The 15,877-nt window shown below is 35.8% G+C and overlaps 1 protein-coding gene across 2 annotated transcripts in view; it reads right to left on the reverse strand.

Annotated features, from left to right (window-relative positions):
• Window positions 1-15,307, reverse strand: part of LOC149237515 (MLO-like protein 9) — a 67,790-nt gene extending 52,483 nt beyond the window's left edge. Inside the window, exons 1-14 of one of the 2 annotated variants that reach the window (XM_089372669.1) lie at window positions 14,589-15,300; window positions 14,199-14,256; window positions 13,598-13,866; window positions 13,293-13,409; window positions 13,096-13,156; window positions 12,511-12,599; window positions 12,324-12,398; window positions 12,114-12,202; window positions 11,912-11,961; window positions 11,754-11,794; window positions 11,459-11,632; window positions 11,301-11,336; window positions 11,049-11,116; window positions 10,738-10,798 (exon numbers count right to left, since the gene is read on the reverse strand). In XM_089372669.1, coding sequence (XP_089228795.1) covers window positions 10,738-10,798; window positions 11,049-11,116; window positions 11,301-11,336; window positions 11,459-11,632; window positions 11,754-11,794; window positions 11,912-11,961; window positions 12,114-12,202; window positions 12,324-12,398; window positions 12,511-12,599; window positions 13,096-13,156; window positions 13,293-13,409; window positions 13,598-13,866; window positions 14,199-14,256; window positions 14,589-14,717 — 1,317 coding nt within the window. In that variant the 5' untranslated portion in view covers window positions 14,718-15,300. Of the gene's footprint in view, window positions 1-10,737; window positions 10,799-11,048; window positions 11,117-11,300; window positions 11,337-11,458; window positions 11,633-11,753; window positions 11,795-11,911; window positions 11,962-12,113; window positions 12,203-12,323; window positions 12,399-12,510; window positions 12,600-13,095; window positions 13,157-13,292; window positions 13,410-13,597; window positions 13,867-14,198; window positions 14,257-14,588 lie in introns of both variants that reach the window. The other variant, XM_089372670.1, reaches the window with a different exon arrangement.
• Window positions 15,308-15,877: the final 570 nt, after the last annotated feature.

Genomic DNA, 15,877 nt, shown 5'->3' on the forward strand with positions numbered 1-15,877 from the left:
TATATATATATATTTTATTTATTTTTAAATGGATCCTTGAACTTAGCTTTTGGGAAAATTACCTAGGACCTAGGACTTAGGACTTATGAGGGGATTAAAACATTTCTTAACCCTCAAGACACTTTACATCATGACTTTTACAACTTTACATCCCAAGGGGGAAAACCCATTTGACATAGACCCTCATAAACCACCCAGTTCTGCGACACAACTATAATCTAGCAGATTAACACACTAGGATTCTCCTAAGATTCTAATGACAAAATTCATCTCGGCTTTGGGGTTAGGCTGAAGGAAAACTCTACCGATCATGGATCGGTGAGACAAAAAACCTTTCGGAACGTAGATTATCACTTAGAAAATTAGGTCCACCTAGGCAATTTACAGACATGACTCATATTTGCTAAGATTATTTACAATTTATACATGCAGACTGGGTTTACAACATAAATTGATCAATCTGTCGATGACTGTAGAATGGCACGGACATGTCGATCAAGCGCTACCCTTTTTGCAAAGAAAAAGGGGGTGTACTGCTATGGGCAGTTGACCGGTAGTGGTCAACACAACCATAGACTCCCAAACCTACCTAATGGAAAAATTTTGATGGAAATTATAACAACACAACAGATCTCTATTCTCTACATCTATTTGTTTCTTTTTCACTACCTTTCAAGAAGAATGAGATATGTGCCATTTAGAAAATAAGGAATAAAAACAAATCAACTGTACTTATTATTGATGCATCCATATCAAGTCAATACAAAATAACCATGAAAAGAACCAGATGCTACTATACCTTGAACCTTAATTTTTCCAATAGTTTTCTTTGGCTTAGGAGCAATTCCTTCCAGGGCAGCATCTGCAGAATCATTTCTCAACTGTTCTTCCTCTGGTTGCAACAGTATTTGCTGTAGTCTATACAAGTTGCAGACATTTCAATTTACACAATTACTTAATAATATGCAAAGTATTACCTTGATTGTGAAAGAATTTGCATTTTCCGAACTACATGACAATTAAAAGAAATCAACAAAGACAATTTTGTTAATAACCTACCCAAAGGCATTACGCAAAACAATGCACTCATTATGAAGGAATTTAGGAGCTTCCATGCGACCACTGGTCCATGCCCGGAGACAAAGACGCACACAGGCCTCATAGGCAATGAGGGCTTGCCAGGCTCCCTGCCCACTACACTCAATAATTGCAAGCGCATTATTGTCAAAATGCATAGGAGATGAGAAATAAAATCTATCTGATAAATAATTATTGATCCACATTAACATGAAAAACAAATCTTAAGACATCCTGGGCACGGACCAGCCACAATCATGACAGCTGGCTCATGCCCAGAAACAAAGGTGCACACATCCCCCATAGACAATAAGGGCTTGCCCACTACACTCAATGAATTGCAAGCACATTCAGGTCAAGATCCAGAGCAGATGAGAAGTACATTCTATCTGGTAATGAATTACTTATCCACATTAACATGAAAAATAAATCTTAAGGCATCCTGATTGTTTCTTTTTATATATCAACACACACAAGACCTTAGGTAGGAAGAAACAGTCAAACCTGAGGTGAAAAGTGGGTGGCTGGCTTGCTGAAGCTGTTGATTGCCGGCAAGAACCTGCTGCCTCTCTAACATTCACAGAAGCAGGCCTGTAAAAGCAAAATCAGAGCCAATCTCTCCAATGGGACTTGCAAACTTGTAATGAATCCAATCCCTGCAAAAGATATGGATATTTTAATAAAACTGTCTATGCCAACAGCTAGATCACTTCTTTTGAATGGAAAATGAAAGCCTTCAATGACAAATGCAGTCTTTCGGAGAATATCCTTCCTTTTCATGGGCTAGATTCGGCCTTTGAGATAAAACAAATCCCAAAAGATAAACCATCATTAGTTTGCACCTGATTTAATTTGCTTCATTTAAGCCCATCCATAAAAGATAAATAACCTTAGCATTAATCAATTCTCCTCCTTCAATGTTACTTTCTCAATGAACTCACAACTAATAACAACTGAACTACACAAAAATTAAAATTCGTAATCAGTGTAATGTCAACTGACAAAATACTGCAATTTATAACACAAAAATAAAAAATTGTAATCAGTGTATTGACAACTAACAAAATACTGCAATTAATAACATGAAACATACAATAAATATTGATAGTTTAATAACACGGTCTATGCCAGCAGTTAGATCATTGATTTTGGTATTACACATCTCCCTCATACAGGGCTGTAGAACACCCCTCACTTATCTTAGTGCAATGACAAAGAAGATGCAACACTACATAGGAAGAAGAAGCACATACTACTATAGCCTTAGGCTTACGATGCATCAACCAATAATGCAAAAGGTTAGAATTTTTCAATACCAATTGGGTGGTGTCTCCTTACAAAGAAAACAGAGGTGTTGTACAAGCCCAACATTGTGGAAGATAAAAGGTAATGTGACCTATCTGATCGTAATCTGATAATAGATAAAGGACAAGACTAGAGCACTTTTGAAGCATATAATATAAATGAAAATTTAAGTGCTGGAGGAACTTCAACAAAAATGAACTGCTAGCGAAGGAGACTAAAATTGCAATCAAGGGAAACATGAAGCATTGTGCGTAGAACTAAAACATATTGAACATTGTTGGACCTGCCAAAATATCCTAGATAGAAGAGGATATAGCATGTAATTGTGTACATGTTAAATGGTCAGAAAATATATCTCTGGATATATCAATGCCTCTCTTTTGGCCAATTGGGCCAATTTATTCCCTGGGGAATAATGTTACTAATCAAAGGAAATAACTGTAAACTAATCAATGAAAATAAACGTCTATCTACAACAAATTAATCATAAGCATCTACATTGGGTAGCATACCTCTTCCACTGATGGTCCTTCCTTGCGTCTCCTCTGCACATGATCTCCCATAGAAACCAAGATAAAAGAAATACAGTTTAAAGGTTCAAGGTTCAAGCCAACCTTTATCACATTCATCAATTGTAAAATAGATAACCTATTTCAAATAGTAATCTTTTGTGTCAAACCTCCAACAAAAAAGTAAAATAATGGCTGAAACAAATTGAGACTCAAGCTTACCAACCTCTACCAATTTTCAAAAATGGTATGCTATAAGAATCCTAATCTCTTGGCATTGAAAGAAACCCTCTTATGAATGGCCATTTTGAACTGCCTGGAACATTGCAAAAACCAAATTGGCATCCACAATATACAATTAAAGAAATTTACCTCTTTCAAAAGATTCTCAGCTAAATTTTTTTTTTTTTTTTCACGAGGAAGTTGCATTATGCATTTCCTGTTATGGGCATGTATAATCCACGAAGCAACAGAACAATGTAGAAAAATGAATCATACTAATAAACAATGCAACCTTACTTCAACCTGCCATAGCGTAGAGCTCAAGTCATTCAAGAAATAGACAGAACTCGTAAACTCAGAATATGGTTAGAATGAAATGACATGTTAGGCTTGCGCTGAGGAACATGAGGAAATGGAGATTCTCCACTCAAAATATGCAGTACCTGCATCATTGTCGGTCTAGCTCCAGGATCGGGATGTGAACAGAGAAGTCCAACCAGCGGCATTCTTCTCATTTCGTTCTCATCAAAATGAATTGACTGAACTCTAAAAGATTATCAATCACATTCAAGTATAGTCCTTGATGCTCATGGAGGAACTGGAAACCTGGCTCTGATCACAATCAGAGACAACCTCTTGAAGACTCAGAAGAAGGTTAGAATGAAATGACTTGTTAGGCTTGCCCCGAGGAACATGAGGAACTGGAGCTTCTCCACTCAAAATCTGCAATACCTACATCATTGTCGGTCTAATAACATTCTTCTCATTTCGTTCTCATCAAAGTTTCCTCTCAATCTTAAGTCTGAGGCCTCAAGAAGCTTCCCATCTCTATGCAAACCCCAAACCCAATCAACCAAATTGCTCTATCCAGGTCGCGTATCCACCTCAATAGCTCTTCTTCTGTAAGAAACTTCCAAAACGACTGCCCCAAAGCTGAAGACATTCGTTTTGTCTGAGGCCTTTCCCGTGAATAAATACTCAGGAGCAAGGTACCCCATTGTTCCTATTGTTAAAGTTGGATCACGGCTCTTATTGTGCTCTATAAGCCGAGCAAGCCCAAAATCTCCTAACCTTGCATTACATTTTTAGTAACAGATAGAACCGACTTCCCAATAATATTGTAAATTTCTGATCACATACAGGAACCTGGGAAATATTTTTGTGATTACTGTTCCTGCAATCTTTAAAATTCCTCTGAAGACCAGTGATCGCAAAACAAATGGGACAACATTTCCTCAGCAGCATAATTTCCATTGCGTACAGGATTTATACCCACAAAATGGAATGTATACCATTATTTACATGTGAAATTGGAAGGGCAGTTAATCCTGAACAAAATTTACTTATAGGAAGAATATTTTGTTCCAATCGAATCCTTTTCCTCCAAGCCAGAACAATCCTTTCACAGACCTCAGAAATTTTGGGCATCACGGAAATTTTTCAAGTAATAATTTGCTGCGAAAAAAATGCAAATATGGTCTTAGCTATGAATAATTTTCAGTTTCACTCAAGTATTAATGGAAAGAAGCACAATCCAGTAGGCAGAGTCTCTGTAGTTTTTGACATCATGTTCTGAAGCACATGTGAATAATATTTTCAGGATCAGACGTATTAAAATCTAATGTGCTTTGCTTGTAGGTGGCATTCAAATCCTCCAATAAAATTCTAAGTTCAACAATTTGTGCATGAAATTGCATAGCTAATTCCTGAGAAGTTAAAGGCGTCCACTGTTGTTGGTGTGATACATACTCAAAATATACATGCATGCAGATAGGTTTTGTTTTTATTTTTGTTGTACTGTCCTGTTAAAAATGCAACTGAATGTCATTACAAACCTTTTTTCAGAAATTCAACCATTTTTTTCATACATAAAATCAAATTTTATTTGTCAAAATGGGAAACGGATCTGTTAAAAAAATTTGCATAGCACACATATCTGAGAGTCAGTGATTATGGAGACTTTACATCTCTCTTTGGAATCATCAAATGAAGGTGGAATTAGCTGCCCTTAATAAGTCAATAGGTGAGACTGTATTGAATGGAGAATATCCATGCAGTAATATCATCAAGCTTTGAGAAACTGGCTTCTTAATGCAATTGGTGACCCAGTTTCTTGTAATACATGCACTTCTGTATTCCAAAGAAAGCAAGAAGAGATGACAAATTAGGGGAATGAAAAATGAACTAACTAAACTCTGAAATATTATCAATCACATTCAAGAATAGTCCTTGATGCTCGTAGAGGAACTGGAAACCTGGCTCTGATCACAATCAAAGACAAACTCCTGAAGACTCAGAAGAAGGTTAGAATGAAATGGCATGCAAGGCTTGCGTCGAGGAGGACAAACTCCTGAAGACTCAGAAGAAGGTTAGAATGAAATGGCATGCTAGGCTTGCATCGAGGAACTGGAGCTTCTCCAATCAAAATCTGCAATACATGCATCATTGTCGGTCTAGCTCCAGGAAGGGGATGTGAACATAGAATTCCAATCTCATCAAAATTTCCTTTCAATCTTAAGTCTGAGGCCTCAAGAAGCTTCCCATCTCTATGCAAACCCCAAACCCAATCAACCAAATTACTCTGTCCAGGTCGCGTGTCTGCCTCAATAGCTCTTCTTCCACAAGAAACTTCCAAAACAACTACCCCAAAGCTGAAGACGTCTGTTTTGTCTAAGTCCTTTCCCGAGAATAAATACTTAGGAGCAAGGTACCCCATTGTTCCTACTGTTAAAGTTGCATCAGGGCTCTTATTGTTCTCTATAAGACGAGCAAGCCCAAAATATCCTAGCATTGAAAGTTCCATCTAACATTATATTACTGGACTTAACATCTCTGTGAACCACCTGTTTCTCCCATATGCCATGTAAATATGTCAATGCAGATGCAACCCCATCACTATCTTGCATCTATTTTCCCGTGACAGCACCGGTCCTCCACCTTCTTGAAAAATGATCTTATCCAAGCTACTATTCGACATGTAATCATAGACCAAAAGAATCTCTCCTTTCTCATGACACCATCCTTGCAGATGGAATAGGTTTCGATGACTAAGGCGTCCTATAACTGAGAGCTCTGCAAGAAATTCATATTTCCCTTTATTGTTGCAGGTAGATCTCTTCACTGCCACCAAAGCTCCATCATTAGACAGAATCCCTTTATAAATTGTCCCAAATGCACAATGACCCGCAACTCTAGCCATGTTGAATCCTTTGGTAGCGTCGTTGAGCTCTTTGTTGTGGAAAGGGTTTACCTCGCCCCCTGCTGCTTGCAATCGACGAGGGAAATCGAAACTGTTCCTGATGACGCGAAGTTGAAACTATTCGGGAGGAATGGAAGATCCCCTGTGAGCCTCAGTTGCCTGCGATCGAAGACGCGAAGTCGAAATCGTTCGGGAGTGATGGGTTAGGGTTTAACAACGGCTTTCCAAACTACCTTTGCATGATCGAACGGCTAAATGCCTTCCAATCGTCTAACATATAATCTAACGGCGCATGGTTATGACAGATGGACAAGAAGGGAGTTGATTTCAGAGGGGAACGCCTTACGGCGTAATTATAATTTTTAATTTAATAATAAAATAAAACAAGTTATATATTTATTTAAATTTTGGGAATTTTATTTTATCATAAAAAATTACATATTTACAAGTTACTTGGTATTATTTGTCTACACAAAAGGTTCCAAAAGTTGTACTAGGTATTGGGTTATAATAATGCCACATGATAAAGTACAATACTGCTTTAGTCACAATATAATTAATAAGATCATATTATTAGTTTTTTTAAGTATATTAATATTGTTGATTTTTTCCTAGCAAAGGTTCACTCATTATTTGGCATTTTGTTTCTCCTATTAACAAAATTGGAACTATCAAACTTGGATAGTACAAAGATTTGACATTTTGCTTCTCCTATCAACAAAAGTGGAACTATCAAACTTGAATAGTATAAGGACAAAGAAAAATTTTGGCCTTTTGCTTCTCTTATTAACAAAAGTGGAACTATCAAACTTGGATAGTACAAGGAGATTTGGCATTTTGCTTCTCATATCAACAAAAGTGAAACTATCAAACTTGAATATTACAAGGACAAAGAAAGATTCAGTTTCGAGTGAAAATGTTTAATGAATGACAAAAATGAAATTAAAAATTCAAATAATCATTATCTAATATATCTTCTATTAGAAATAAGAAACTTCTTATTTATTGATTGAGTTTTTCAAGATGATATTCCGAAATCTTCTTTTCCTTCAGTGTATCTTTGCACCTTCAGGGGCAATTGCTAGTTTTAAATTTAATGGAGGGGGCTTGACGACAAGAACCCTTGTCGACGCTGCCCTCTAATCATTTCTGCTCTAGTTCGGACATCGCGACAATTGCTATGGTTCATCATCACCATGATTCTTTGCCTATTACCTAGTCATTTTTCGCAGTTGTCGATGTCTCTATTGTGCCTTGTTACAGAGGGAGTTGAGGGTGTTGGGGAGTGGCGACCCCTTTGTCGTCGTTTTTTCCTAGTTTCGAGCCTCTCTTTTTACTTCTATTGCCTTGTTACGAGGGGAGTTAAGGGGGTTGGGGTGATGTTTGTCCTTTTTCCCAGTTTTGTGTCTCGTTTTGTGCTGTAGTTGCGGTGGGCATTTGCAGGTGCAGGTGCTTTGTGGTTTTAAGACGTTTTGGTGAGGTTTATCATGGTTGTTGTTGTCATAGATGTTGTGTTTTATTTGTCGTCTAACCGACTTTTTCTGCCATAGTTTCTGTGGGGTTTGTTGGGCTCACTGGGGGCCTATGCCCAGGTTTCTTTCGCTGAGGGTTTCAGCTTTGTTGGCCTTTTTAGGTTTTGGCAGGCTTGTGTGCTTGGTCTCTTCTTGGTGCTGTAGGATCTGTGGGGTTTTTTGGGAGTTATCCAGGTGACCTGTGCCGAATTTTTTGTTTGAAATCCCGTTAGTTTTTGTTGTTGGGGTTTCTGGTTTTTTTTTTTTTTTTTTTTAGCGCCCTTTGGGGTTTCTTGGCAGGCCTGCGTGTTCTGCTCACTTGTTGGCCTCTTAGCTATTTTTATGATTCGTTGTGAGACATTAAATGTTCAGCCTAACTAATGTTTTTAACATAACACATTCCCATAAATAAATTTACGAGTTCTTTTTTCTTTTTTCTTTTTCTTTTTTTTTTCGGAAAAAAATAAATTAATTTAAAAAAATATAATTTTTACATTCATTTGATATATATATATATATTTGATTTAGATATTGTTATAATGTTTTGTAATTATAATAATCATAATTTAATTTTAAAATTATGGTTAAGTTAGTAATCAAATTCCTAAATTTTATATATCTATATTTTGATTTAGATATTATTATAATGTTTTGTAATTATAATAATTATAATTTAATTTTAAAATTATGGTTAGGATATATATAGACGTTTTGGTTTGTGAAATAAATATATTCCTTTGTGTAAGATTTGGTTACAAAAGTCTATAAAAATATAAGAATATAAGTGTTTTTCTTTTTAGAATGAAATATATAACCTCTTAAAAAATACATATTCTTAAACTACTAGTATTTTCTTATAAACAATTAATTATTAATTTAATTTATAAAATATAAATTAATTAATTATATAAATTTGATTCCTATCAAAGTATTTGATAACGTTCAAATTTAATCAAGAAAAACTGAGAATGCAAATTAATTGTTAAAAACATCCAAACTGGATTTATTTTTCACAACATATATAATTCCAGAGTCCTGGTATATTCGGCTGCCGACCGCCATTACCAGGTTGACGCTCCAGACACTTTTCAGATCCTGTGATGGTAAGAGCAAGTCTAAGGAATATGTCATTCTGCTTCATCAGTGGCAGGGCCTGCTGTGTTGTCTTTCCCAATACTTTCCCATATAGTGCGATGGCAAGGCTTTCCATCATGGCACTGGTGCTAGCTGAATTTGACAGAATGGAGAGGAGAAGAAGCAAGTGGCTCCTCCTTTAAAAATATTTGAACAGTTGATTTTAGTGAAAGCTATTTTTTCAATGAAACGAAATGTAGGTAGAATGTGCAGATGCTTTTTTGGTTCCCTATTTGTTATGGGGCCACTTCTCTCTGCTGCTTAAATGAAGATAAACTTTACCATGGAAGATAAGTCAATTTTAGATATAAATTGGCTTTGAACCAGGGTTTTGTATGATGTGGATGGAACATTTATATTCTGGGAAAGGGAAATTTGTCATCATTTGTGTGTGCATATTTTGAACTGGGATATTCTATAGTCTCTATACCCTCAGGGGCCTCGGTAACCAAAACAGGTTGATTATGCTGGGGAGGATAAGAAGAAGATGCATCAATTTCCGAATCTGATGCGCTGGATTCTGAGTGGTCATATCTCTCAGAGGCATCTGCAGTTTCCATGTCTCCTGCTGTTTTGTATCTTCGGAGCAAATGCAATGGAGAAGATCCATGGATTGGAGTTGTTTCTCCGCCTTGAAATCCCGAAAACACAGTTGATCTGCTTGTGAAACCAGGGGAAGAATGCTTTGACTTTCTATCTCGTTTTGTTTTTTTCTTAGCATTTTGCTGCCATCTGTTCAAAGCATTGGCTGTCTGTTCTTCAAATATTGCCTTCTTCATGTGAGATCCCATCTGCATAAAAATATCCCATCATATTTTAAGAGCACATTCCTTTATACATGATATTTAACCAGAAGAGAGTGTTTTTGAGCCATCCAAAAGTTCAATAAAACAATTGTACATACTGGAAAAACAAAATTTGCCACAAAAATGGATGTTCTCTATCTATCAACAAACAGGGGAAAATGGATGTTCTCTATCTATCAACAAACAGTGTTATATCAAGAAATAAAATTAAAATGATTTAAAGAAAAATCATCATTTCTATTTCTCTGCTTTTCTGGAAGGCTCCAGACTGCAAAAAAAATTAATTTAACAAACAAAAGGAAGCATATTTTAGAGTGGTCATACTTTCATTCGAAAATCCTCTGAGGCTTTACCTGAAGCTCTCAATAGGGAGATAACTGTTGTACAAAAAAAAATTAAACTCCACTGTTTTCTATCTCCTGATAAATTTGTCTACTATGAGTTTAACTATTTTTTAATGAGGTGATTTTTTAACCATTTCACCAAAATCTGATGACACGATTTTTGGTGAGATCACAATGTTTCATTGTTTAAATTCTATTTTTGAGTACAAAAATGGATTCGATGTCCTGAAAAAATCCCTTAAACATTTGGATTGTGCAAGTTCAACAACTTAAAGCTAAAATTTCCCTGTTTCTAATCAGACACTATGGTTTTAACATTTTCTACTCAGATTTTGGGCAAAATCAACCAAAAAAATCAAAAGTGGTCTCATTAAACAACTGTGTTAATGCATTATCAAGTGACACCTTATCTCTAATTTTATCAGTACAAGTAAGATATTTAATATCACAATGTAGGGTTTGATTAATCTATTTCTGTACAAAATAAACCAGGTGAATACACTAAGTGAATACTTGGACGATGTAACTCTCCCTTTTTGTAATTATATAAGCCAGCATTTTCTCAAGTTCAATCGATCCTGTCAAACACCTAAACTGATTGTATTTTCAATGAACATGGAGTAGACTGACCTGTGTCACAAGGGCATAAAGTGGAAGTGTGATGTAACTACATAGAAACTGCACAGCAACCCTAGACACAAACACAAGCAACCCAAGGTAATCCTTATCAGATGCGTAATAAGGTCACTCTCAATATTCTCCTTACACATATTAAAGCTGCAAAACAATCAACTAGTGCTAAGGCAAAGAAGAGATAATGATATTAAGTAAATAAAAAACAAACAGTTAAAATGATGAAGTTTGCTTGGAAGTTAGAATGTCCTTTACATCTACCCAAAAAAATATAAATTAGCACACTAGTCTATATGTTGCATACTTACCCTGTGATAATTCTTACTATGATGAAAGTAAACCTCTCATGAAAACAAGATCTCAAGCCAAATTCGTACTGCAAGAATGAAGTCAAATTTAAATAAGGTGCACAGAGGGATCAGAATTGAAACTTTTTAGCTGTGTGAACTAAAATTGATTTAAAACACCTAACACTGCAATATGTTACCATTGTTATAATAGTAAATCCAATGATTCTACATGCAAAAGTTCATTCTTTACTAAATGAACATAGTGCTTACCCATATCCACAAGAAGAAAGCAAGCTGGAAAGCATTCTGCAGAACATAAGGTAAGTTTGCTAACCATCAAAGCATTGGCATTTCCATGAATATTCAGTAAACAGGATTCAGAAATAGAATTTGTCAATGAGGCATTGGTGTGAAAAGCATTTTGATACCTGGAACAGAGTGAAATGGATCAAGAAAAGAACAAGTTTAGGACGACTGAACCAAAAAAGTTCATCTGTTGGCTGCACTATGGGAGTTCCTTGAACTACAGCATGCCTCTCTTGAATTTCTAAGGCCATCTCTGTTATTATAACTTGTAGCTTTGTGCCGACCAACAAAACCGTCTGCGCATTTTCAAGATCGAATGGCAATAAGCCCGAAGAATTCAATCAAGAAACTTTCCAGGTCATTAACTCACATCATCAATAAGACAATCCTATTAGTCTAAGACTTTTGTTTACTTACAGCTAAGGGAACAAAAGAGAGCCAAAAGTACGCATACCATCCTGCTCAGAGAAACACATCCAATCCAAAAGAAAATATTAATTGAACAAAAGCGAAAACTGCTTTATGAATATGCAAAATTATGTCTTTGGCGGGAGAGATGAGTCTTGAAGACTTACCATACACATTAAGAAGCAAAAAAATTACAGCAAAAGCCCACAAGGAAGGACTGCAGATAATGCATCAAAAGGCCTCTGTTTAGGTAAAATTCAAGGGGATTTTCAAAACATTCCAAGAAGTTGACATAGCAAGGCCCAAGAAGGAAACCTAATATTATTTCTGAAGACCAAAGCTTTTGTGAACAGGGAAATCTTTACTAACCTGATTCCAACTACCCTCTTGAAGTCATCATCCAATGACCTCTTGATATATTTATGAAAATCAAACTTGCTATTTGGGGTCAAGTGAGCCTATACAGTTGCAATAAATAAATAAAATTATAGTACTAATCAGATTCCTTACGCAAATGATATGGGTGCTGATATAACAAAGATGAAATGGAAAAGATGATTTAAATTTATCAAGACTTACAACAATGAAGCCATGGCGCAAGGTCAGGTAATCAACTTTTGTTACTGACCAAAAGAATTGTCGAAAGAAGCATACCTGCAAATCCAAGGGAAATTAATGTTAAACCAGAACTGGATATTTCTCAGTTAACATGCAAAGGTCAAACTCAGATATATCCATAGATCATTTGCAAGTGTGAAATACTTACCATCCATTTAAGAATCGGTATTCGGCTCGATAAAGGCATATGACGCTTTACAAATGAGGTTTCTTGGGTTAATCTGAATCTTGCTGGATCTGCTTGGACCAATAAAGCAAGCAATTGCCTCAATATACAGTTTTCTTAACACGCTCAAAAAGTTACCCAACCCAAAAGATTCATTCTGTGTCCTTTCAATCTTCTATATTTAAAAAAATCACTCAATCGGCTTATAATATATTTTTTTAACTGAAACAAGATTTTTTTTTGAGAATCAGTAACTTGAAATATCAGCTATTACTATTAAACCAGTTACAACTATTTCATAAATACTATAAACAGGCCAGTTACAACTTACAATATGTCTCTAGAGACTTGAACCCACATAGTTGGGAAACAAACTGTTTACCAAACTACTTTGAACTAAAATCCATTTACCAATCAGCCTATAACTAACACAGTATATCCCAATTAAAATTTGCAGGTTGCCAACCAGTTATTACTTTTCAACTTAAAGAGTCTCCAGAGAATGGAGTAAATAAGATTCCATAGCAACCCAGTTAAGGGAGAAGAAATAAAAGAACATCAACTCACCATTTGAAAACTCATAATCCAGAGTTTGTGATTCCCTTTCCCACTCTTTCCAACGCCTCATCTAGGCATCAAGAGGACTTGTAGATCTCAGTATTAACAGAGGATATAAATGCATGCAGAGGTCAAAACAGTAAAACCCAAGGCAGAATTTAACTGAACATTATTGGACAAAATAATTGATCTCCCCTTCCACCTACCTTTGCTCTTGCCAGTGCCACAGTTAAGATACTATATAACACATGGAGAACTGCCAGCATAAAGATGAAGATGTGGAGTTGATGCATGCCGCTTTGGGAAACCAGAGGATACTTACCCTGAATACAAAGCACCAGAGTTATCAAGTAAAATCCAACATAAAATATATATTTGAAATTTGTATGGGAAGCTAATTTCAAGATGGTCTAAATCAACTCGATCTCGGCAGGGAAATCAATCAAAGAATCATAGGACCTGGATAAAGAAACCATGCGCATTAAGACTAAGAGAAGGGTTTGGCCTTTACATGTGCGGAGCTACAATGTTGGCTACCCTCAGAAGCAGCTAAGACACGTCTCCATGGGACCTCCTGTTCAGTAGACATTGATTCCCATAGAATTTTTTGCATGCGCTCCTTTTCTTGGTCATTATCCCCTTCCACCTTTGTGTTGCTAGAATCAATTTCCTTCTTACATGGAAGCATAATATAAGCTATTTTTTTGGGTATACAAATCATAGAAATGGGCTTCTGTCCAACTGTCAGTAGAAGCGAAATGAAACCCAGAAGCATCAACTCTGCAACCCAAAAAGACGATTTTCAAAAATATTTGCTCAGAGGACATATTCAGAAATTCTAGCCAGCAGGTGCTAAAAGAAATCAGTGTAGTTGCCTGAAACTAAAGGCTGAAATTCAATTTAGAAAATCCACAACAAGCTACTAATGCAATCTAAGCAGATCAGTTAAATACATAAAACAGATATTGTCAAGTTCAACCCATGTAACCATTTTAGAAGGAGGTTCTATCTAAAACAGCATAAATTTGTTGTTCAAATTAGTTTCAGAGTATTTGGGGGATAGACTACAAGAAGCAACATGGAGGATATGAGTGGTTTCGAGTATCCATTACCTGCTTTCAATTTTTCAAGCGCTTCATATAGAGCCTTTTTATTTCTTCTGGAGAGCCACTGTAAATATAATGACATAAAAGGCCTTTATTAGTACAGATGCAAGCAGAATTCAAAACTTGTAATCCTGCATATTTGTTTATCATGTCTTCCTCTATCAGCATCCCTTTCTTGTAATAACCAAAGCAATAATTCTACTTCTAATCACTGATGACATATGGAATATGAGCCATTCATATTGGGTTTTAAAAGTGTGTTTTGTTGGTGATTTCAGAAGCCAAAATTTATCAAATTTCTACCAGTCAAAACAAACTGAATGCAGAACTGAACCGAAGTAAGATCAATTCAACTAAACCAAAAAGTGCACAGTTGAAATCTAAGCAAAACCTTACATTGCTAGCATAATGAATACCATGTTCAAGAAGTAAAGAGATGGCCACAAATGCCAAACAAACAACTGCTACTGCCCAAGTAGGAGTTTGCTCTAGAGAACGATCATTGCCACTGTCAGCTCCTGCCATATTCTTCTCAGAGGACTGGTAATTGCTTCTAAATTCACCACAACCTTAAAAAGGAAATTTCAGCAGTTTAAAACAATTCCCAATCAGGGTTGATACTCTCAACCACAATATCGTCTTTTCAATTCCGAAATCCTGAATTCGAGCACGGGAACCCTCTCTCTGAATACAGACGTGGTGAGGCTATCCTTTTAATATTGTTGATGTATGAAAGAAGACTACATACTGTAGCTTTGAATTTTGTAAATAAAGAACTCAAGAATTGGTCTCCTGTGGAGTCATTCAAGTCAATGCAATGGCGTGGGAAGGCCAAGTCACTCAATTTGTCAGTATAAACGTGAACCCAAGTCCATCAATCCATACCCAAGTCCATCAATGGCGTGGGAAGGCCAAGTCACTCAATTTGTCAGCATCAAAAACAAATATATTTTTACCGCTAAAGGGCAACGGCATTGAAGCTGACTGGTATATGTAATACTCGATACCTTTGAATAATTTATGGGTAATAGTTGACTTGTTTATAGTCGTGAGATCGCCTCAAACTGTTCTTTTCAAAATCATATTCTGATATACACATTTCTCCGTTGTTGTCTTTATTTCTTTATTTACATAACAGGAAATCATCGATCCAAGATGACCACACACTTCGATTCAGAGCTAGACAATCACATACACCTGTTGCCATCTCAATCTTGGCCACACCTGTTAAAACTGCCATTTTTGACACACAACACAGTGAATGTATTCCGGTAGGATGTTCACAATGAAAGCAGATATCCTCCTTTAATATACAACAACACGATATTGGAACCAATAACAGTTTGAGCGGGTGAAATGGTTAAAATCATTTCTAACATTGGAACTAATAAGGATTTGAGTTAAAAGCATTTCTAACATTGGAATTAATAAGGATTTAAGTGGGTATAATTTAGATTTTTAAAGATTTTAATAGTCAAATCACTATACTAAAGTGGAGATATTGTTTTTCTGGTTACACAAATAAAGAGTGTTATATATTAATTTGGTTTTTGAAATTCTTGTTCCACAAACAAAGATCTCAAATCCCAATTTGATATTTAGTTTGGCCAGATAACTTATTTCCCAAACAAAAAAATCTTATATACTATTTTGATATTTAATCTTTATATTAAAAATAAATTATT

The sequence above is a fragment of the Pinus tabuliformis genome, chromosome 8 (assembly GCF_031772625.1).
Source record: "Pinus tabuliformis cultivar Carrire ecotype Pingquan chromosome 8, CPIR1, whole genome shotgun sequence".
NCBI lineage: Eukaryota > Viridiplantae > Streptophyta > Pinopsida > Pinales > Pinaceae > Pinus > Pinus tabuliformis.